A 24,311-nucleotide genomic window follows, 5' to 3' on the forward strand; every position below is an offset into this window, starting at 1 on the left:
TACAGGAGCGAATAAAGGGAAAAGTAGGTTGCGGGTAAAATCCGTAAAGGTTGTGTGTTTCAAGTTAAAAACAGTAGTAGAACGATAAAAATTTATGTTAACTTTTTAAAAAAATTGTTGTCTATAGTTCTTTCAATAAGAAATACACATATTTAGATAATATCATCGTTCTACTACTGTTTTTAAGCCTTAAAACACACACTTTAACGGATTTTACCCGCAACCTTCTTTTCCCTTTTTTTGTGTGCTTGAAGTGCACCATATAATCTCAATAATAATAAATATTGAATCATGGACAAGGGACGGACCAGGATTCTGACAAACAATTCTAAATGAGGGGGGGGGGTGTAAAATATTCCCAAAATTACTTTTGTTTGAGGATTTTCAATATCTTTTGAAAGTATTTCTGTTACTTTTTTCCTTAACAACAAGTTAATTATTTTCTCTTTAAATAATGTGCATTTAAAGGAAGAAAAGGGATATTGGACTGCAAATTACACTGGGGGGGGGGGGGGGGGTATGTGGTGACTCTGTAAAAAAAAAATTTTAGCGACGGCGGAAAATAGCGGTGATCGGCGGGAGCGGCGGTCCCGCCGCCTTTTTATGAAAGATACGAAAAGTTTGGGTAATTAGTGGCACAACAAAAAAGATTTCATTTAATTATCTCTAAAACTAAGGGAGTAGCGCCCAAAACAAAATTGCTGGTATGTCGTGTGAAGAGTTACCACATTTTACCCCGCCCCCCCCCCCCCCCCCCCCACCTTCAACTATAAGTTGGTTAAAATTAGTGAGTGTCCAAACTTTTTCACCAATAGTTTTACTCTTCAGAAACATAATATTGTATATAATCATACATAAATTTATTGTCTTATCCCCTAAGATCCCTGAGTTCTTAATGATAACTTAAGTTAGCGATTATCATCACACAGTGCCCAGTGACCAGGTAATAAAGGTATCCAGATCCCAGTTGTTAACTTTGATTTCTTCACGAAGCATGGCTAGCTCTCTCTCCTACAAAATATGACAGGTTTTAAAAGCGCAGCTTTTCTACATTTAGGGTCGGTATGTCCGTATTAAGGAACAATTTAAAAGGCGAAGTAACTTTATACTTTTTACCAGAAAGTTATTTTGTAACATGATAGTTTTTTTATTTATTAGAATAAAAGATTTTCCACGTTATAATCAGGGCTTTGGCATCTGAACAAAAAGTTTTATCAGTAACATTATTTTTGTATTAAAGCTAAAACTTTTCTTAACAAAGGCACACGAATATATAGCCTCTAATCCAACATAAAAAAAATACAAAGTAACTCTACCTGGATACCCTCCCATCCATCCATTTCTCCAAGAACTCGTAAATTTGGACAACAGGTTATCAGGGACCTTGAAAAAGTTTTAAAAAATTAACAACTGAGAAATGGGGCATAGTAACAAAAGTTTTATGTTCACATTTTCTTATTCGTTGACTTAAAGACGTTAGTTACTATCATTAACTTTTAAAGTTCATTAAGTTCAGTTTACAAGCGTTTCAACCAATAGTTTTGACCTACAGGAATGGTTATTTTGTTTATAATAATTGTGGATGCACATCAATTTATGTTTCATTGTCCTATTTTTTCCAGATCCTTGCTTTTATAAGGGAAGAAATTGACAAATTTTTATTTTCACCTGACAGCGTTCATACTGAGTTCATAGGATCTTAATATTCGGATTTCTTCAACTTTCTTCAAAGCATTCCTACAATTTTGTATTTTCAAAATATCTTAAAACCAAAATTTTACAGGGTATTTATAAATGTACTAGCGCCTACCCCTTGTCTATAGGGGTTCTGTATTCGAAGCGGCACAGAGGGGCGAGAAAAAATAGCTTAAAACCATCCCAATACTTAAATCTGAAAATATAGTGGCCTGAACCCATCACAGGACCTATGTGAAGCTTAAAGAGAACTCAGTCGTTGTTATTGAGACCTTCAGACAACAAAAAGCTTACTACTTTATAAAATAAAATAACTGTTGCAACTTCATGTCATTTTAATTTTTAAAGGAAAAAAAAAATTAACAAAGATTTAATTGCCTCTAATTGTTGATTTAGAAAAGGCATCATGAACAATAAAATTCACCGTTCTAAATATGCATGGTGACAAAGTGGGCAATAAAAGTTTACCTGGCAAGAACATTGGCAACAATATCATCGTTGAACCAAGCTGAGGATCCAAATTGCACCATCTGAATATACAATAAATTTTGAACTATTTTAAACATTAAAGTTGAGAGAGGGTGATATTTTTAACGGAATGTCCGCGGGTAGGAAAATTAAAAATTATAGAAGTAATTCCTTCTTTGAAAGCCTAATTATTTTTATTTTCTTTTTCATGGACAATTGTTTTTAATACGATATGTTTTTCAATTTGTCTTTTAAAAGAAACTATATTAAAAAATTACCTTAAGATTTGGAGCATTTATGAGAAGAAATTCAATGACATTCGGAGCACTCTCCGATACACAAACCAGGGTTTCCAAATATTGGAATGGAGGTTCCCTAAATATTAAATATTATTTCTTGTACTATTGAACACCAATCAGGGTTTCCAAATGTTAGAATTGCGGCTCCTTCAATATTAAACATAAATCAGGGTTTTGAAATAATGAAATGTAGCTTTTCAAATGAAACCATTCTCCGATACAAAAATAGGATTTCCAAATGTTGGGATGGGGATCCCTGAATAATTGAAAAAAAACTGTCTTTACCTGAACGGATAACTGGATTGAGAAGAACCAAAATTTTCTACAAAATCACAACTGAAGAAAACCAACTTCCTAAAAGCAAATTCGTATTAAAAGTTCAAGATTTGTAATTTTGAAAATTTTTCTTTCATAAAATCCTAATGCAATCATGTTATCTATCTATCTATACCTGAGTGAAGGACATGTCTCTGCAATGCTGCACAATGATAGCATATCAAGCTGGTCAACATATTCCAGGTATACAGAGGAATATCTATCTATCTATACCTGAGTGAAGGACATGTCTCTGCAATGCTGCACAATGATATCATATCAAGCTGGTTAACATATTCCAGGTATACAGAGGAATATCTATCTGTCTATACCTGAGTGAAGGACAAGTCTCTGCTATACTACACAGTGAGGGCATATCAAGCTGATCCACGTGTTCCAAGTGAAGAAGGGTCAACCCGCTTCCACGTTCTCTGCAACCAAGAAATTAATATTATCATTTGAGTTTTAGACAAATACGGTAGATATTCAAAATTAGCTCAATAACTCAATTACTGATAGGTAATGATGTTTTTTTATATATATTATTACCTTAAAAGGCGATCCACTCTATCACTGTAAAAGTTGCATGCTGTAATAAAATCAATCAAAATTCATAACATATTTAAAGGTTTGAAAGCTATTATAAGTTCATTGAAGTAGAACATCTGTCATTCACATAAATATAACAATGAATATGCTCAATTATAGGATGGGGGTCTGATATAACTGTATGAATAAAAGTGACTGGTGATAAGAATGTTGATTGATTGATTGCCTAAAAGTTTGAGTTCTTCTAACTTTGTCAGCTTAGTAAGAGGGGTAAGAAGATGACCGTCCTCGTCAACATAAAGATTCACGTGCTTCGTGTCGGGGCAGGTTCTTAACATACAAAAACTGATAAGGTTGATAGTTTACTCATGTTTCTTTTCTTTAAATAATATCATATGGCAAAATTCCTTACTTTGAAAAAGTATCAACAATAAACCCATTTATCAAATGCTTATTATAGTCTAAAGAGCATAAATAAAAAATAATTTAGTGCTTTCTTTTAATGTGCCTATCGAGCACAGAAACCCTCTCTTTCCCCTTATATCTAAAATAATTACAGAAGAGGGGGAGGGGGTATTATTGTCATATGCTTAACAAAGATGCCTTAACCTGCAGGGGTACCCTGTACCCAAAAAAACATAAGCTATACTGACCTAAAAAATAAACAAACAGACGAAAAACTACCCCACCAATAATATTTTCAAATATCTTACTTGACATAAAGTTCTAAATTTTCCAGATTCATATCTCTGCTGTGCAAACTTCTTAGTGGGAGTTGAAGTTCAGAGGTTTTAAACCTATATTAAATACATAGCATTAGGATTTTTATCATTCTCCTTTTCCCTTATATTCCTAACCAAGAAAATTAAACATTGTAGAATTGATGTACATCAACTTGGATAATAAACAAAATTGCACCTTAAAATTATTAGTTGATATGCTTGGAAATTTCTAGTTTAGTTTAAATAAATTAATTAAGATTTTATAAATGTACCCAAAGTTTTAAAGTCAACCAATAAAAAATGGTGTTCATAAAACTTTGGGCACCAGTGTAATGTAAAATGCCCACTCCCTGCCTAAACCTTAGCTTAATTAACCAAGAAATTGTAATCCTATTAAATAAAGTAAGCTTTTTTTTGTCTGTAACGAAGGATCTCACTAACCGCTGAACCGATATAGTTCTCCTTTGCAGTGAAGCTTCTTATCGGTCCAGGGAAGGTTTTTTAACTATTTTGTGGGTGGGTATTTCCACCCTTTCAATGAATATTAACCCCCCCCCCCCAATAAAAAAAAAATATCTTCTTTTAAAATCTTTAATGAATCTTATGTGTCCGCTAGTGACTTTTAAAGAAACATTGCCTTAATCATGATATTATCACCTGTTAAGATAGTCTAGAATCTGACCAAAATTATCACATCTTCCTATACTGTGAAGATTTGGAAGTCCTAGCAGTAACTGGGCATATCCTGGAGAAAATAATTTAGAATTAAAGTGGTTTTGTCCCAAGCCTCGTGGGGAATCTCAAAATGAAGTAAAATAGCCTTCAAAACCTTAAATTCTTAATACTACAAAATTGAAGTGTTATGATTATTATGATATTAATGAAGCAACAGACTAAAAAACATTTCATATTTTAAATTTTTAGATAAATGAATTATTTTATAAATGAAATACAAATAAATTAACCTTGTATAGATGTAGAAGTCTGGAAAAGGTTTAAAATTTCAATATCTTTGCATAACAATAACCAAGCAGTTCCCTGAAAAGTAGAGGGTAATAATCAAAATGGGTATTTAAAGTATCTATAATTTTTAAAAACTAAGTTAATTCAAAACTAAATTGGACATACACAGATTTTTCAAATTGTTATATCTCTGACCAATCATAATTTGTTGTAACTGTTTTTCTGACCAATCATAATTGATTGTAACTGTTATTCTGACCAATCAAAATTGCTTTACCTGAAATTCTGACCAATCACAATTGAATTTTTCCTGATATTTTGACCAATCAAAATTAAGTGTACCTGATCAGTAACAGTACCACTACTTGATATATCCAGATATTTTAATTTGTTACAATTCTGACCAATCACAGCCAGGCTGTCGTTCTGACAATCATTTGTCAAACTCAAACTAAATAAAAATACGATTCTATATTCATAAGCTTAAAAAATATGAGAACTTTTATACATATTCTTAATTTGAAGGTAACTTCTAAAGTTACGAGAGATGACTACCTTTCATGTACAGACATACAAAACCCAAAAAAGGTTAAGAAATGATTTTGTGATACTTTATATGGAAGAAAATATTTTAGATATAATGAAAATTGACTCAAGAAACGAAATATTCTTTATAGACAGGCACACATACATTCTACTACTTTGCCAGATAGACACCAACTGCATAGAACGACTAAAAACTATTCTCTAATAGCAAAAAATTGTAAATTCTAACCTTGTTAAATTGCAAAGATATTTAATTGAGTGAAAACTTCTCTTTCTTGCACTTTCTCCGTTACCAGAGCCCATACTATAAAAAAATTGAATTATTTATCTAAGTGAACTTCTACATACATGAACATATACAGTTGTGTTTATAGGAACAGAACCTTTTATACCTAATCAATAAAATCTTGAAAAAGTATCTTCTTAAATAGTTAAAAGTTAATGGAATTACACCCTTTCAAGATTATGCCCTTTTTACAAAGTAACTATTAATCTATGTTAGGTAACTAGGTTGGATTCTTTAATTCTTTAAAATAGCTTGTTTCCAAACTCATTCAAAAAGGTGGGGGGTTAATGAATCAGTGAGCAAATGGCACTTAAAATTTGAATTTCCATCTGAAATTTTGCATGAGTAATCCTTTGTAGGTCTAATTTTCCTAAATCGAACAAAAAGTTTAAAAAGTAACGGCTAACGGCTAACGGCTGGCGGCTCAGCCGTTTTGCCATTTTTTGGATATCTATATTGCAAATTAGTCACGAAACCTATCTCCACATAATACTCTTTTCCACTCCAAAACGCTATCAAACGGTTCTAGACGGTAGCTGTTGGTACTAGAAGTTTTAAAAATGGTTATTGCTATCATTTAACATGAATTAAACCAAAATATGTGTTTAAAAGTTGATTCCTATGTAATTAATGATGAATTAACCCTGAAAATATGCAAAAAAAAAACGGCTAAACCTTTCCAACTTTTTGTTCGATTTAGGGAAAATAGACCTACCAAGGATTACTCATGCAAAAGTTCAGATGGAAATTCGAATTCTAAGTGCCATTTGCTCACTGGTTACGAGATGGTTGCATTAACCCCCCCCCCCCCTTTTTTTTGAATGTGTTTGAATAATCAAAACAAATTTTAAAGAATTAAAGAATCCAACCTAGTTACCTAACATAGATTAATAGTTACTTTGTAAAAAGGGCATAATCTCGAAAGGGTGTAATTCCATTAACCAAGGATTACTCATGCAAAAGTTCAGATCGAAATTCGAATTCTAAGTGCCAATTGCTCACTGATTACGAGATGGTTGCATTAACCCCCCCCCCCCCCCCCTTATATTTACTTAAGTATCTTATTTCGAGACCGATTCTAAATGCTTGATTAACACCAGGAATCTTTTTAATTAAAAAAGATATTTTCCGTTTTTAAAGCTTTAGAGCTACTTATATCTGTTATTATCCTTTTGTTCTGGTAAGCTACCTTAATACTTGGAGGCCTGAAAATTTATCCAGCTTTTTATACAGCGCGTCTCGTAACATCTAAAATTTATAAAAGATTTTTGAAAACAAGGACGTCAACAATCATAGAAGAACATCTATTTATCTTGAAAATAAAAACTAAACATAACAAAACATCGTGAAAAAAAACTCCTTTTGATTTACATGAAAGTAATAAAAGAATCTTGAGAGATAAGACAATGGACGATAAATTGATGTTCAACAACAATGATGATAAACACAAGAACATAATATATGGAATTAAACTTAACTATGGGTTGAAAAGTTTAGACACTTCTATTTTAGGCCATCCAATAAAATTAAATAAAAGTACCAAGGGTTAAAACTAAAAAATGTAAGAATACGTTTATAAAACTACTGATAAAATTTTTATACTAAACTTCCTAGGTAATTTTCTTTGTGAAGAAGCTGAACTTCAGTATTTTTATAAAAAGAAAATCTCACCTTTGGTAGCTTAGAAAGATCCAAAGATTTCACTTTTTCGTGGATTATCAGGTTTACAAAACGGACTGAAATAAAAAATTAATAGATTATCAAACAAACATAAGTTAATAATATTTTCTTTTTTTTCTTTGACTTAAATCAAAGGCATTAATGCATGACAGTTAAAACCAGTAAATGACCATTAGGCACTTTGCGTGCCTTTCATATAAATGGAATTCAAACTAAAAATGATAGTTAGTTGCGCCTGTTCTATGGGTGAAGGCATTCCCCCCAAATTAATATTATTCCTTACCAATAGTATGAATTTGATGAAAGCTTTCGGGTGGTGAATTTGATCTTCGAAATATTGCTTTGGAATTCAAAACAGCCTAAAAATAAACTAGAATCTATACCAAAATCGTATCTTAATTAGAGTTTATATGCAGGGATCTAAAGGGATAAGACAATGGCCGATAAATTGATATACATTCCCAATGATGATAAACAAAATTATGCCTTCTGTAGAATAAATTTAGTGGTTAAAACATTTGAAAACTCAACTTCATTAACCAAAATTCACTAAGGTCCCCAAAGTTATAATACCAACAAATAAGAAATGTTATTAAAAATGTTGGGGACTAGTGCAATAAACAGCCCATTGTCCCCTCTCTCTCTCTGGTTCATATGTCTGTTCGGCGTCAGAACAATAATAATAATATTATTATTGTCAAAAATTAAGTCAAAATATTTTCTTATTGATTAGAACATAAAACGATTTGTCTTTGGAACTTTGTTTTTGTACTATTTGAACTTATTAAACACAAATGCTGAATAATTAGAATGTTCCAACAAATTTTATATCATCATTACGTAAGACAAGGACAAATATTTAATTATATGGCAAGAAAATGACTTAGTCAAAAAAGGGGGATGTGGAAAATAACCATTTGGGCAGGGGGGGGGGGGGTTTACTCGAGAACCCTTAGAGCTAGAGGGAGCTAATTTTGGATATAAGCTTCTATGGGGCCAAAGTTACTTTTAAAATTATCGTCGACCCCCCACCCCCCCCCAAAATTTTTTTTTTTTGGGGGGGGGGGGCGGGTGGATTATACTATAGGATGTTTCTCATAAACGACTTGAGATAAATGGAGCAAACCTTGGGATACAAGTTTTGTAGGCCTATATTTGATTTTAGAATTATCGTTGACCACCCACCCACCCCAAAACCCCTAATTTGGGGGGGGGGGGGGCGGGTGAATTATACTATAGGGTGTTTCTCATAAACGACTTGAGATAAATGGAGCAAACCTTAGGATACAAGTTTTGTAGGCCTATATTTGATTTTAGAATTTTCGTTGACCACCCACCCACCCCAAAACCCCTAATTTGGGGGGGGGGGGGGGCGGGTGAATTATACTATAGGGTGTTTCTCATAAACGACTTGAGATAAATGGAGCAAACCTTAGGATACAAGTTTTGTAGGCCTATATTTGATTTTATAATTATCATTGACCACCCACTCACCCCCAAACCCCTAATTTTTTTTGGGGGGGGGGCGGGTGGATTATACTATAGGGTGTTTCTCATAAACGACTTGCAGCAATTTTATATTGGGTGCTACTCCCTTAGTTTTAGAGATAATTGGATGAATTCTTTTGGGCTGGGTCACTAATTACCCCAACTATTGGTATCCTTAAAAAAAACGGCTGCGAGACCGCCGCTCCCGCCGCCATCAAAAAAAATTTTTTTATTGCATTTCTCGCTGAATTAGGCAATTTGGAATCATTTGAGACCATGTTATTTTTTTCTAAAATTTTTCGCCTTACAAGCAACCCTGCGGGGGATTTAGTCATTTTTTTCAAATTCTCGAAAAAAATAACATGGTCTCAAATGATTCCAAATTGCCTAATTCGGCGAGAAATGCAATAAAAATTTTTTTTGTGGCAGCTGTAAACGGCTGCGGGCGGCGGGAGCGGCGGTCCCGCCGCCGTTTTTTTTTAAAGATACCAATAGTTGGGGTAATTAGTGACCCAGCCCAAAAGATTTCATCCAATTATCTCTAAAAATAAGGGAGTAGCACCCAAAATAAAAGTCGAAACAAAATTGTAAGTAAAGGGGGGGGGGGGGGAAATGTGGTGACTCGTCACACAACATACCAGCAATTTTATTTTGGGTGCTACGACCTTAGTTTTAGAGATAATTGAATGAAATCTTTTGGACTGGGTCACTAATTACCCCAACTACTGGTATCTTTATAAAAAACGGCTGCGTGACCGCCGCTCCCGCCGCAATTTAACGCCGCCACCAAAAAATTTTTTTTATTGCATTTCTCGCCGAATTAGGCAATTTGGAATCATTTGAGACCATGTCATTTTTTTCTAAAATTTTTCGCCTTACAAGCAACCCTGTGGGGGATTTAGTCGGCGAGAAATGCAATAAAAAAAATTTTTTGTGGTGGCTGTAAACGGCTGCGGGCGACTCGTCACACGACATACCAGCAATTTTATTTTGGGTGCTACGACCTTAGTTTTAGAGATAATTGGATGAAATCTTTTGGGCTGGGTCACTAATTACCCCAACTACTGGTATCTTTAAAAAAAACAGCTGCGTGACCGCCGCTCCCGCCGCCCCCTGCCATTTACCGCCGCCACCAAAAAAAAATTTTTTATTGCATTTCTCGCCGAATTAGGCAAATTGGAATCATTTGAGACCATGTTATTTTTTTCAAAAATTTTTCGCCTTCCAAGCAACCCTGCAGGGGATTTAGTCATTTTTTTCAAATTCTCCAAAAAAATAACAAGGTCTCAAATGATTCCAAATTGCCTAATTCGGCGAGAAAGGCAATAAAAATTTTTTTTTGGTGGCTGCTGTAAACGGCGGCGGGAGCGGCGGTCCCGCTGCCGTTTTTTTTAAAAGATACCAATAGTTGGGGTAATTAGTGACCCAGCCCAAAAGATTTCATCCAATTATCTCTAACACTAAGGGAGTAGCACCCAAAATAAAAGTCAAAACAAAATTGTAAGTTAAGGGGGGGGGGGGGAAATGTGGTGACTCGTCACATGACATACTAGCAATTTTATTTTGGGTGCTACGACCTTAGTTTTAGAGATAATTGGATGAAATGTTTTGGGCTGGGTCACTAATTACCCCAACTACTGGTATCTTTAAAAAAAACGGCTGCCTGACCGCCGCTCCCGCCGCCATTTACTGCCGCCACCAAAAAAAAATTTTTTATTGCAATGTCGCTGAATTAGGCAATTTGGAATCATTTGAGACCATGTTATTTTTTTCAAAAATTTTTCACCTTACAAGCAACCCTGTGGGGGATTTAGTCATTTTTTTCAAATTCTCGAAAAATATAACATGGTCTCAAATGATTCCAAATTGCCTTATTCAGCGAGAAATGCAATAAAAATTTTTTTTTGTGGCGGCTATAAGGCGGCGAATGAAAAAAAGTCGAAACAAAATTGTAATTAAAGGGGGGGGGGGGAAATGTGGTGACTCGTCACACGACATACCAGCAATTTTATTTTGGGTGCTACGACCTTAGTTTTAGAGATAATTGGATGAAATCTTTTGGGCTGGGTCACTCATTACCCCAACTACTGGTATCTTTAAAAAAAACGGCTGCGTGACCGCCGCTCCCGCCGCCCCCCGCCATTTACCGCCGCCACCAAAAAAAATTTTTTTATTGCATTTCTCGCCGAATTAGGCAAATTGGAATCATTTGAGACCATGTTATTTTTTTCAAAAATTTTTCGCCTTCCAAGCAACCCTGCAGGGGATTTAGTCATTTTTTTCAAATTCTCCAAAAAAATAACAAGGTCTCAAATGATTCCAAATTGCCTAATTCGGCGAGAAATGCAATAAAATTTTTTTTTTGTGGCAGCTGTAAACGGCTGCGGGCGGCGGGAGCGGCGGTCCCGCCGCCGTTTTTTTTAAAAGATACCAATAGTTGGGGTAATTAGTGACCCAGCCCAAAAGATTTCATCCAATTATCTCTAAAAATAAGGGAGTAGCACCCAAAATAAAAGTCGAAACAAAATTGTAAGTAAAGGGGGGGGGGAAATGTGGTGACTCGTCACACAACATACCAGCAATTTTATTTTGGGTGCTACGACCTTAGTTTTAGAGATAATTGAATGAAATCTTTTGGACTGGGTCACTAATTACCCCAACTACTGGTATCTTTAAAAAAAACGGCTGCGTGACCGCCGCCATTTACCGCCGCCACCAAAAAAAAATTTTTTATTGCATTTCTCGCCGAATTAGGCAATTTGGAATCATTTGAGACCATGTTATTTGTTTCAAAAATTTTTCGCCTTACAAGCAACCCTGTGGGGGATTTTCAAATTCTCGAAAAAAATAACATGGTCTCAAATGATTCCAAATTGCCTAATTCGGCGAGAAATGCAATAAAAAATTTTTTGTGGCGGCTGTAAACGGCTGCGGGCGGCGGGAGCGGCGGTCCCGCCGCCGTTTTTTTTAAAAGATACCAATAGTTGGGGTAATTAGTGACCCAGCCCAAAAGATTTCATCCAATTATCTCTAAAACTAAGGGAGTAGCACCCAAAATAAAAGTCGAAACAAAATTGTAAGTAAAGGGGGGGGGGGGGGGAAATGTGGTGACTTGTCACACGACATACCAGCAATTTTATTTTGGGTACTACGACCTTAGTTTTAGAGATAATTGGATGAAATCCTTTTGGCTGGGTCACTAATTACCCCAACTACTGGTATCTTTATAAAAAACGGCTGCGTGACCGCCGCTCCCGCCGCAATTTAACGCCGCCACCAAAAAATTTTTTTTATTGCATTTCTCGCCGAATTAGGCAATTTGGAATCATTTGAGACCATGTCATTTTTTTCTAAAATTTTTCACCTTACAAGCAACCCTGTGGGGGATTTAGTCATTTTTTTCAAATTCTCGAAAAAAAATAACATGGTCTCAAATGATTCCAAATTGCCTAATTCAGTGAGAAATGCAATAAAATTTTTTTTTGTGGCGGCTGTAAACGGCGGCGGGCGGCGGGAGCGGCGGTCCCGCCGCCGTTTTTTTTAAAGATACCAATAGTTGGGGTAATTAGTGACCCAGCCCAAAAGATTTCATCCAATTATCTCTAAAACTAAGGGAGTAGCACCCAAAATAAAAGTCGAAACAAAATTGTAAGTAAAGGGGGGGGGGAAATGTGGTGACTCGTCACACGACATACCAGCAATTTTATTTTGGGTGCTACGACCTTAGTTTTAGAGATAATTGGATGAAATCTTTTGGGCTGGGTCACTAATTACCCCAACTACTGGTATCTTTAAAAAAACAGCTGCGTGACCGCCGCTCCCGCCGCCCCCTGCCATTTACCGCCGCCACCAAAAAAAAATTTTTTATTGCATTTCTCGCCGAATTAGGCAAATTGGAATCATTTGAGACCATGTTATTTTTTTCAAAAATTTTTCGCCTTCCAAGCAACCCTGCAGGGGATTTAGTTATTTTTTTCAAATTCTCCAAAAAAATAACAAGGTCTCAAATGATTCCAAATTGCCTAATTCGGCGAGAAATGCAATAAAAATTTTTTTTTGGTGGCTGCTGTAAACGGCGGCGGGAGCGGCGGTCCCGCCGCCGTTTTTTTTAAAAGATACCAATAGTTGGGGTAATTAGTGACCCAGCCCAAAAGATTTCATCCAATTATCTCTAACACTAAGGGAGTAGCACCCAAAATAAAAGTCAAAACAAAATTGTAAGTTAAGGGGGGGGGGGGAAATGTGGTGACTCGTCACATGACATACTAGCAATTTTATTTTGGGTGCTACGACCTTAGTTTTAGAGATAATTGGATGAAATGTTTTGGGCTGGGTCACTAATTACCCCAACTACTGGTATCTTTAAAAAAAACGGCTGCCTGACCGCCGCTCCCGCCGCCATTTACCACCGCCACCAAAAAAAATTTTTTATTGCATTTCTCGCCGAATTAGGCAATTTGGAATCATTTGAGACCATGTTATTTTTTTCGAAAATTTTTTGCCTTACAAGCAACCCTGCGGGGGATTTAGTCATTTCTTTCAAATTCTTGAAAAAAATAACATGGTCTCAAATGATTCCAAATTGCCTAATTCGGCGAGAAATGCAATAAAAATTTTTTTTTTTGTGGCGGCGGTAAATGGCGACGGGCGGCGGGAGCGGCGGTCCCGCCGCCGTTTTTTTTAAAGATACCAATAGTTGGGGTAATTAGTGACCCAGCCCAAAAGATTTCATCCAATTATCTCTAAAACTAGGGGAGTAACACCCAAAATAAAATTGCTGGTATGTCATGTGACGAGTCACCACATTTCCCCCCCCCCCCTTTACTTACAATTTTGTTTCGACTTTTATTTTGGGTGCTACTCCCTTAGTTTTAGAGATAATTGGATGAAATCTTTTGGGCTGGGTCACTAATTACCCCAACTATTGGTCTCTTTTAAAAAAAACGGCGGCGGGACCGCCGCTCCCGCCGCCCGCCGCCGTTTACCGCTGCCACCAAAAAAAATTTTTTTATTGCATTTCTCGCCGAATTAGGCAATTTGGAAGGGTTGCTTGGAAGGCAAAAAATTTTTGAAAAAAATAACATGGTCGCAAATGATTCCAAATTGCCTAATTCGGCGAGTAATGCAATAAAAAAAATTTTTTTGGTGGCGGCGGTAAATAGCGGGGGGCGGCGGGAGCGGCGGTCACGCAGCCGTTTTTTTTAAAGATACCAGTAGTTGGGGTAATTAGTGACCCAGCCCAAAGGATTTCATCAAATTATCTCTAAAACTAAGGTCGTAGTACCCAAAATAAAATTGCTGGTATGTCGTGTGACAAGTCACCACATTTCCCCCCCCCCCCCCCCTTTACTTACAATTTTGTTTCAACTTTTATTTTGGGCAATTTGGAATCATTTGAGACCATGTTATTTTTTTCTAAAATTTTTCGCCTTACAAGCAACCCTGCGGGGGATTTAGTCATTTTTTTCAAATTCTCGAAAAAAATAACATGGTCTCAAATGATTCCAAATTGCCTAATTCAGCGAGAAATGCAATAAAAAATTTTTTTTTGTGGCGGCGGTAAATGGCAGTAGTTGGGGTAATTAGTGACCCAGCCCAAAAGATTTCATCCAATTATCTCTAAAACTAAGGTTGTAGCACCCAAAATAAAATTGCTGGTATGTCGTGTGACGAGTCACCACATTTCCCCCCCCCCCCTTTACTTACAATTTTGTTTAGACTTTTATTTTGGGTGCTACTCCCTTAGTTTTAGAGATAATTGGATGAAATCTTTTGGGCTGGGTCACGAATTACCCCAACTATTGGTATCTTTTAAAAAAAACGGCGGCGGGACCGCCGCTCCCGCCGGCCGCCGCCGTTTACAGCCGCCACAAAAAAAATTTTTATTGCATTTATCGCTGAATTAGGCAATTTGGAATCATTTGAGACCATGTTATTTTTTTCGAGAATTTGAAAAAAATGACTAAATCCCCCACAGGGTTGCTTGTAAGGCGAAAAATTTTTGAAAAAATAACATGGTCTCAAATGATTCCAAATTGCCTAATTCGGCGAGAAATGCAATAAAAAAATTTTTTTTGGTGGCGGCGGTAAATGGCGGCGGGAGCGGCAGTCTCGCAGCCGTTTTTTTTAAAGATACCAGTAGTTGGGGTAATTAGTGACCCAGCCCAAAAGATTTCATCCAATTATCTCTAAAACTAAGGTCGTAGCACCCAAAATAAAATTGCTGGTATGTCGTGTGACAAGTCACCACATTCCCCCCCCCCCCCTTAATTACAATTTTGTTTCGACTTTTATTTTGGGTGCTACTCCCTTAGTTTTAGAGATAATTGGATGAAATCTTTTGGGCTGGGTCACTAATTACCCCAACTAATGGTATCTTTTAAAAAAAACGGCGGCGGGACCGCCGCTCCCGCCGCCCGCCGCCGTTTACAGCCGCCACAAAAAAAAAATTTTATTGCATTTCTCGCTGAATTAGGCAATTTGGAATCATTTGAGACCATGTTATTTTTTTTTGAGAATTTGAAAAAAATGACTAAATCCCCCACAGGGTTGCTTGTAAGGCGAAAAATTTTTGAAAAAAATAACATGGTCTCAAATGATTCCAAATTGCCTAATTCGGCGAGAAATGCAATAAAATTTTTTTTTTGGTGGCGGCGGGCGGCGGGAGCCATTTTTTTAAAAGATACCAGTAGTTGGGGTAATTAGTGACCCAGTCCAAAAGATTTCATCCAATTATCTCTAAAACTAAGGTCGTAGCACCCAAAATAAAATTGCTGGTATGTTATTTTTTTCGAGAATTTGAAAAAAATGACTAAATCCCCCGCAGGGTTGCTTGTAATGCGAAAAATTTTAGAAAAAAATAACATGGTCTCAAATGATTCCAAATTGCCTAATTCAGCGAGAAATGCAATAAAAAAAATTTTTTTGGTGGCGGCGGTAAATGGCGGCGGGAGCGGCGGTCTCGCAGCCGTTTTTTTAAAGATACCAATAGTTGGGGTAATTAGTGACCCAGCCCAAAAGATTTCATCCAATTATCTCTAAAACTAAGGGAGTAGCACCCAAAATAAAATTGCTGCAAGTCGTTTATGAGAAACACCCTATAGTATAATCCACCCGCCCCCCCCCCCCCAAAAAAAAAAATTAAGGGTTTGGGGGTGAGTGGGTGGTCAACGATAATTATAAAAGCAAATATAGGCCTACAAAACTTGTATCCTAAGGTTTGCTCCATTTATCTCAAGTCGTTTATGAGAAACACCCTATAGTATAATTCACCCGCCCCCTCCCCCCCCAAATTAGGGGTTTTGGGGTGGGTGGGTGGTCAACGAAAATTCTAAAATCAAATATAGGCCTACAAAACTTGTATCCTAAGGTTTGCTCCATTTATCTCAAGTCGTTTATGAGAAACACCCTATAGTATAATTCACCCGCCCCCCCCCCAAATTAGGGGTTTTGGGGTGGGTGGGTGGTCAACGATAATTCTAAAATCAAATATAGGCCTACAAAACTTGTATCCCAAGGTTTGCTCCATTTATCTCAAGTCGTTTATGAGAAACATCCTATAGTATAATCCACCCGCCCCCCCCCCAAAAAAAAAAATTTTGGGGGGGGTGGGGGGTCGACGATAATTTTAAAAGTAACTTTGGCCCCATAGAAGCTTATATCCAAAATTAGCTCCCTCTAGCTCTAAGGGTTCTCGAGTAAACCCCCCCCCCCCTGCCCAAATGGTTATTTTCCACATCCCCCTTTCAATTACGTTTTAGTTTCAGAAAAAAAATGCAATTTACTGTGTCATATATTCCAAATAATTAGGTAGGGAATCGGGATCTTAAAGGATAAGACAATGGACAATAAAGTGATATTGTACATTCAAAATGATTATACAAAATTACCCATTCTAAAAACGGCGATTATTGGTTTAATAGTTTGGACACTAATAGCTTGTAAGAACCAATAAAATTCAACAAAAGTAGATACCCTAAGTTTTTAGGCTAACTAATAAATCAAAGTGGTTCAATTTCCACTTTCTACAAGTATATAATAAAAAAAAAAAGAATATAATTGTACCATAAGGAAAAAGGATAAGAGGATGAATACTCACCCCTTTTTCATGGTAAAATACTACTTCCCCAACCCTAAATTTAGAAGCAGACGAAAATCAAAAACCGCCCAGGGCTTTTTGTAAGTCAATCATAAATAATAATGTAAATAAAAAGAAAAGCGATATTTAGCAAACAGCCGTGGGCGGTCAGAATCAGCTGAATGTTCATTATGAAAAAAATTTCCCCCTTTTTAGAAATAGAAGGATTCATCTTTCATGAACAAATTTTTTGAAATAAAAATAAAATTCTATGTAATTTTTAATTAAAACATTAAAACGAAAATATCTAATCTAATTTTCTTGCCCTAAATATGGAAATAGTAAAAAGTAAAAAAATATTTTTTTTTAATAATTTTTAATCCTCCCTTTTGAAAAGTAGTGGAATAGCAATAAATTTTAGCGCGGCAATAGCGCTGAGTAGGCCTCTAGGCCCACTGCCTATTTTCGTCTTCTAGTTGCTTCGATTCCTCTCTTTTATTTTTTTCTCTATGAATTGTACTAAAAGTTGTGGAGTAGCTTTGCTGTAAAAAATAAAATTATCTTAAGTCACGTAGTCAGGAATATTATCGATTACAACAATTGTTTCTAAGTAAGGTTTATTTTCAACATGTTTTTTTTTTAAATAATATCTCGTCAGGTTTTCTAACTTTATTAAAAATTAATTAAATTCCTTTGTAAAGATCATATGAGATTTTTTTTCTATTTAGATAGGTAAAGATGGGTTGAACTGATACCAGGGTTTGTGACTATATATTACCTGACTTAGCCACTGTGTAATATTATCCACAAGTATCTGGAACTGATACCAGGATGTGTGACTGAATATTACCTGACTTAGCCACTGTGTAATATTATCCACAAGTATCTGGAACTAATACCAGGATGTGTGACTGAATATTACCTGACTTAGCCACTGTGTAATATTATCCACAAGTATCTGGAACTGATACCAGGGTGTGTGACTGAATATTACCTGACTTAGCCACTGTGTAATATTATCCACAAGTATCTGGAACTGATACCAGGGTGTGTGACTGAATATTACCTGACTTAGCCACTGTGTAATATTATCCACAAATATCTGGAAATGATACCAGGGTGTGTGACTGAATATTACCTGGCTTAGCCACTGTGTAATATTATCCACAAATATCTGGAAATGATACCAGGGTGTGTGACTGAATATTACCTGGCTTAGCCACTGTGTAATATTATCCACAAATATCTGGAAATGATACCAGGGTGTGTGACTGAATATTACCTGACTTAGCCATGCACTGTGTAATATTATCTACAAGTATCTGGAACTAATACCAGGGTGTGTGACTGAATATTACCTGACTTAGCCACTGTGTAATATTATCCACAAGTATCTGGAACTGATACCAGGGTGTGTGACTAAATATAAGGTTCTGCAACCAATCAACCTAAAATTTGTAACATTTGATGTTTAGTATTGGCTCATATAGTCACTTGAATATGGAATAAAGTGCAAGCTAATTTATAACTAGGGTCGTCGGTCCATCCACCCGAGTAAATTGGATTCTCTCCCCGAGACTATGGAGATTTTCGATCTTTCTAGTGTAGATTCCCCTAACTATGGGGAGTATTTTCCATTTGATAATATTGACAGCCAAACAGCATCTTGACTGTTTTCAAAAATTTCAAAATTTTGCATATTTTTTTTATTATTCTCAACTTCTTTACAAATTATGTCAACTTTCAATGCTGAGCTTGCGATACTTGTTGACATAAATGTCCTTGTTATAATGGAAGGGGAGATTTTGGAAAATATACGCCTCTAAAAAAACAAGAAAACAAATCCAATTACCTGTGCGTCGACCCACTGGGAGGCATGCTTGTCCCCTCCACATTCCTGCCTGCAAATAAATATTTGCATGGGTAAATCCATAGGCATACTAAATTATGTGTGTCTATCTGTCAGTACCAAAGGCTAACCGCTGAACCAATATGGTTCTTTTTTACAATGTAGCTGCTTATAGGTACTGTGAAGGTTTCAAAATTTTTGGGGTCGGGTGCTTTCACCCTTCCAGAGAAAAATAACCCCTTTCCCTCAAGTACATCTAAATGCCTCTATTATCTATCATAGTCGCTAGTAAAAACATAATGAAAAATGCTGAATAATTGCAATCATTTTATATGTAAACCAACCCCTTTTTTAATTTTTTGTATTATAAAAATGAATCCTATATCTATACCTTAATGAAATATTGTAGCTGTGTTTTACAACTCCTTTGCTGTATATGTCCACATAATTTCTTACACCAACTGAAAAAAGTAACAAGTATTGTTTATGAAACTTAATACCTAGGTAACTAATTTCAATTTTAAAGGTACCTCAGGTAAGAATTATATTGTCCCTCCCAAACATTTATCTAACATTTTTTGTATTTAGTTAGACTGTAGGCAGGTTTTAGGCTAAACGTATTGTGGGGAAAGACGAGAGAATGATAGGCCAACTGCCAAAATAACTAGGTACCTATTAACTGCTATAGAAAAAATCAGGTAAAAAACTTACATATTGTTAGCTCGACTAAACTCGGAACCTGTTTTCTACGTGGCATTTTTTATCTAATCACTGAAAAGATATAAAAAATTATAGGTATTAGAACAATATCATCACACATTTATAATATAAAAATTATGAGAAAAAAGGGACTACAATTTGACTAATAAGGCGGGGTTATAATAACATCAACAAAGTCTTTTTATATCTTCGAAAAACTTGGTTAAATCCTGTTTGATTGGACCAGGGGTGGGAACAAAATGTCCTCCATCGTGTTCTATAACCACTGGATTGTTGAAATATTGTAGTAGCTCCTAGATATACAATTACTTAAATAAAATAATAAATAGGAAGAAGCATTGAATAGAAGTAAGCCTCAATACACATTACCATGTAAAAAGTATAGTCTTTAAGTTTACAATCGCGCATTCAATGGGAGGATTGTCTATATTGAGTGAGGGGACATTATCTTATTCGTTGGATTGAATTCCTTGGGCACTATTACTGAATCTTGATTGCTTAGTTTTAAACTCGTAGTATCTTTTCTTTTTAACCAATGATACTAAATACAGAAGGGGTAATAATATATATCAGCATTGAGTATGTACAATATGACAACGGACAGACAGAAAATCTTTTAAATGTAAGTAATCGTTCCTGGCTCATTTCAGACTCAACAACTTTATCATTTTGTCCATAAATGTGAAGAGTTGGAATATTAATCTTCCTCCCAGTGCTTGCTACTCTAGAATATTCTTCCTGATGGTCACCACATCTAAATATTGATGTTCTTTTTATTAAGAAAATGGATCATAGAATGAAAACGAAGTTGCAGGTTTCGTCGTATTTTTACAGTAGCATTTAATAGGCTAATTATAGGTTGGGTTAGGTCAGGTAAATGTAAATGATTGCCCCGCAGGTTTAGAGCCTCCCGCAGGGGCTAGAAATAGGAAAAATGCTACGGTGAAAATACGACGAAACCCGCTTCTTCGTTTTCTTTACATGATCCAAGAAAATCCATATTATTAAAATAATTACAGAAACAAATACAAAATTAACGAATTTGAAGATAGTTTTTTTTAATAAAGGAGTGAATTTACAAATAAAAAGAAATAATGTAAATAGTTCATCCCCCAATCATTTTAAGATAACATTAATATCCTATCCCTTGTAGAGGAAGCATTAACATTCTGAAGCTATCCTAAACCATACAATACCTAACTATGCCTTTATCATTCAAAACCTTGTTACAAAAATATAAGTAAATTATTATACCTGGAAATAAAAGCTGATACCAGGATGCAAAACTTTACACCTCCCAAATCAACTTTACCAAGTTCCTGCTTGGCTAGAAGCAGTCCAGCAAGGGAAGCTCCCTGGGAAAAATAGATTTTTCATTAAATTTTTTTAAAGAGTTTTCGGAAATTTTTAGGTGAAGTTTTGTGACATATGAGTGACTTCGCCCCTAGCATCAAAGGGTACGGAAGGGGGTATAAAGGTAGCATCAAACCTACGTGAAGCTTCCCTAAAATGTGTTCAGCGAGATCTTACCTAACAAAGAAAAAATCTTACTAGGTAGGTATTTGATCTAGAATTTCAAAACAATATTTCAATTCAGTGATATTTTTGATATTACAATTTGAAAGAAATTGTAGATTCATGTACAAGGTTAAATTATATAATTTAAAAAGATCTATTTCCTGTGAAAAGGCAAGTATTCCATCAAAGGGTCCTTCCTCCTAATTAGATGACCAATCTTTGTACAAAAATATAAATTAGGTACATATTTTTTATATTTAATGGCTAAAACTCTGTAGGTAAATAAAATGTATTGTTCATCTACATGTTAGTAAAGATAACAACATTTTGCTGTTATTTTTATTAATTATAATAACTATGATAATTTAAAGGCCAATTGTAAAATAGTTTTTATTATTATCATGAAAGGGGTAGTTTCACGAAATGCATTTGAACTTAATTTAGTGAACCGCATATTTTATCCTGGTTAAATGGTTAAACTACATTTATATGGCATATATTTGAAAAAATTTCAATTTTCTACCACATAGTTTTTGAAATATCAAGACTTAAAAATCATCTTTTTAAATTGCATATATCACAAAAAGACAATTTTCAGGTCTTGATATTTTAAAAACTACACGTGGTAGAAAATTGAATTCATTTCAAATATATGCTATTTAAATGTAGTTTACCCCATTAACTAAGAAAAAATATGCGGTTCACTAAATTAAGTTCAAATGCATTTCGTGAAACTACCCCTTTATTATACTAGTTTTTATGATTACAACAAAATGTACAAAAATATTATTGTTAGCTATTGGTCATTCCTCTATTGTTTTGAGCACTACGTCCAAGCTTTCTGTAAAGCCACAGTCTGTAGGGGACACATGGTGGGCATTGTAGGTTTTCTCGGGGGTGCTGAACCACCAACCATACTGTTCCTGGAGAGTGGTCAAGAATTAATCTTCTAGGATAATTTTTGTTTAGTTTTTAGGTGGGGAAAAAAGATTAGTAATATGTTACACAGTATAAAACATGACTTCTTATTATTCTTGATTATTTAAAATTAATAAATTGGTTACAAAAATCAACGTGCGTCCAAAGAGGGGCACAACGTGCGTTCAAATAGGGGTATTCGCAACCGCCCCCCCCCCCTGTAGCGTCTATAATAACCCAATTTTTGAAAAACTATTTTTTTTATCGATTAATCCATCCCTGATCCTCTTCTATTTCTCCTCCATCCGCAGTATTAAGAACCCTGTGGGGCGCCGTCACAAAGCTATAATCAGCAAACTTTGTAGTGGCCTTCCTAAAGCTTCCAGTCTTGGTCCTAAATCCTTGTCCCGACTGTCTATAGCCATGTAGGCATAATAGCTTTAGTTTTCCGCCGCTGCCACTTTTGCTTTCATTCATGTTTTCATTTTTCTCTTTTCTATCTAATTTTTTGGATTTGTTGTCTTGTGTCAGTAGAGCATCTTTGGGGTTAGGAAGAACAAAGCCCTGCAGGGTTGATCTAGCCCATTTCGAAAGAATTTGATAGTTAGCTTCATTAAATCCCTTTTCTAGGATATAAGAAGCTAGAAAAATATCTTCACATTGAGCAATTTTATTTCCACTAAGATTATTTGTATTTTTTACATGATTTTCAAGAATATCTAACGATTTCAAATAAGGCTTTGACTGGTTGTTATAATGTTTAAGTTCACTTTCCCAGAAGTTGGTCCATCGCAACAGGCTGACTTCTTCCTCCAATTTAGGCTGATTTTGACCAGAATAAAATATTTTGAAAATTAGACCTGGCACGGAGTTTTCAAGGGTTGTTAATTTGCCTGCATCTAGTATAACATTGGATTTACAATATTTTATCAAGTTTTGAAACTTTATTAGGTCCATTTTAATACTTTAAACCTTCAATTATTATTGTTTTCAAGGCAATGGGCCTGAAATCGTTGTATGTCTGCTAGGAAATGAGCCTCTAGAAAAATCAGCTGTTTTTGTTTTGGACACTTTCTCACCCCTCTCCCTCAATGCTCTCCTTGTGCGCTCTCCCTTTCTCACCCTCTCTTTACGCCCTCTCTCTCTCTCTCTCTCCTTTTGTCCTCTTTTTCTCTCTCTCTCTCTCTTGTTCCTTCTCTTTCTCTCTCTCGGTATCTCTTTTAACTCTATTGATCATTTACTCCCTCGATTTTGTGCGTGATTTTTAATGCTTTTATATTCTAATTAGAGATTTATTTTGAAATATTGAAAGAAAAAATATTTATATTTAATTTTGCTTTTTTTCCGGTAACTGTGTTTATTTAATTATTTGGCAACCCTGTCTCTGTGATTATACGTAGTGATACGCGGCATTCTTGAATGAGACCGCGCACGGCACGGCTTTTTTCTTATTTCTCAACAATTTTAACTTTATTTTGCATTTTTCTAACAAATAAACAAAAATAATGACTTAAAGTGATTTTTCAGTGGATAAAATAAGGAAGTTATGGTTGTTTTATAATGTCCGATTATCCAGATTTTAGAAAATCATTTCCTAAAGGTAACTTTTTTGTACATAATATGTTGAACGTATAACAAAAAGCGAAGCTTTCCTATTATTATAGTGGTCCTTACGTATAGGATAGGTTTATTTATGATTTTAGGTCTGTTAACATTGTCCTTTTTATTTTGAACTCTGCATAATTAAAGCTTAACTACTCTATAATTAATGTATATCCGGAAAGTCTGTAGGTCCATTTAAGACACAAATTTGTTTATTAAAGGTGTAATTATGTCCGAAGAATCTTGTATGTGTAATCGAGTTTTGGGGGACGGATTTGGAAAGACAACTTAATTAAAAGTGTTGATTAATATGTGTCGACGTCAAAGTGTTGTTACTCGATCTGTATTTGTCCGATGTTCGCTTTTCTCATTTATTGATCTTTGCTGTTATACGTATGGTTGCTGTTATACGTATGGTGGCATTCATGATCAATGAATGGCTTTAATGTTGAAGTAATTTTATTCATGTAAATATTATATGAAGGTGATCCAGACGGCCCAACTAGCGAAGAATTAAGAGAGAAGTATCGTTTGGTAAGAATTATCTGATAATTTGATTATAATTGTTATATGAGAAGATAATCCTTTAAAGAACTTTCTTAGTCCTTCGGTCTGT

The 24,311-nt window shown here is 35.3% G+C and overlaps 2 protein-coding genes across 2 annotated transcripts; both read right to left on the minus strand.

Moving 5' to 3' along the window:
* Positions 1-761: 761 nt before the first annotated feature.
* On the minus strand, positions 762-19,737 carry LOC145321854 (uncharacterized). Its single transcript, XM_080163486.1, has 21 exons — positions 19,649-19,737; positions 19,329-19,398; positions 18,941-18,989; positions 18,447-18,536; positions 7,807-7,882; positions 7,515-7,579; positions 7,033-7,091; positions 5,787-5,861; positions 5,354-5,462; positions 5,014-5,086; positions 4,706-4,793; positions 4,040-4,123; positions 3,553-3,656; positions 3,327-3,366; positions 3,110-3,208; positions 2,748-2,816; positions 2,442-2,538; positions 2,164-2,225; positions 1,669-1,737; positions 1,317-1,383; positions 762-1,011 (listed from the first exon to the last, which is right to left on the minus strand). The coding sequence occupies exons 1-21, from the start codon at positions 19,692-19,694 to the stop codon at positions 922-924; spliced, it is 1,581 nt and encodes a 526-aa protein (XP_080019612.1). The 5' UTR covers positions 19,695-19,737; the 3' UTR covers positions 762-921.
* LOC145322965 (esterase CBG03338) lies at positions 19,709-23,187 on the minus strand. The gene is made up of 6 exons (XM_080165355.1): positions 22,370-23,187; positions 21,983-22,098; positions 21,336-21,373; positions 20,912-21,011; positions 20,292-20,411; positions 19,709-19,948 (listed from the first exon to the last, which is right to left on the minus strand). Exons 1-6 carry the CDS (start codon positions 23,048-23,050, stop codon positions 19,825-19,827), a joined length of 1,179 nt encoding a protein of 392 aa, XP_080021481.1. The 5' UTR covers positions 23,051-23,187; the 3' UTR covers positions 19,709-19,824.
* Between the last annotated feature and the right edge of the window lie 1,124 nt (positions 23,188-24,311).

The sequence above is a fragment of the Acartia tonsa genome, chromosome 6 (genome assembly GCF_053477335.1).
Source record: "Acartia tonsa isolate MP-2025a chromosome 6, ASM5347733v1, whole genome shotgun sequence".
Lineage (NCBI taxonomy): Eukaryota > Metazoa > Arthropoda > Copepoda > Calanoida > Acartiidae > Acartia > Acartia tonsa.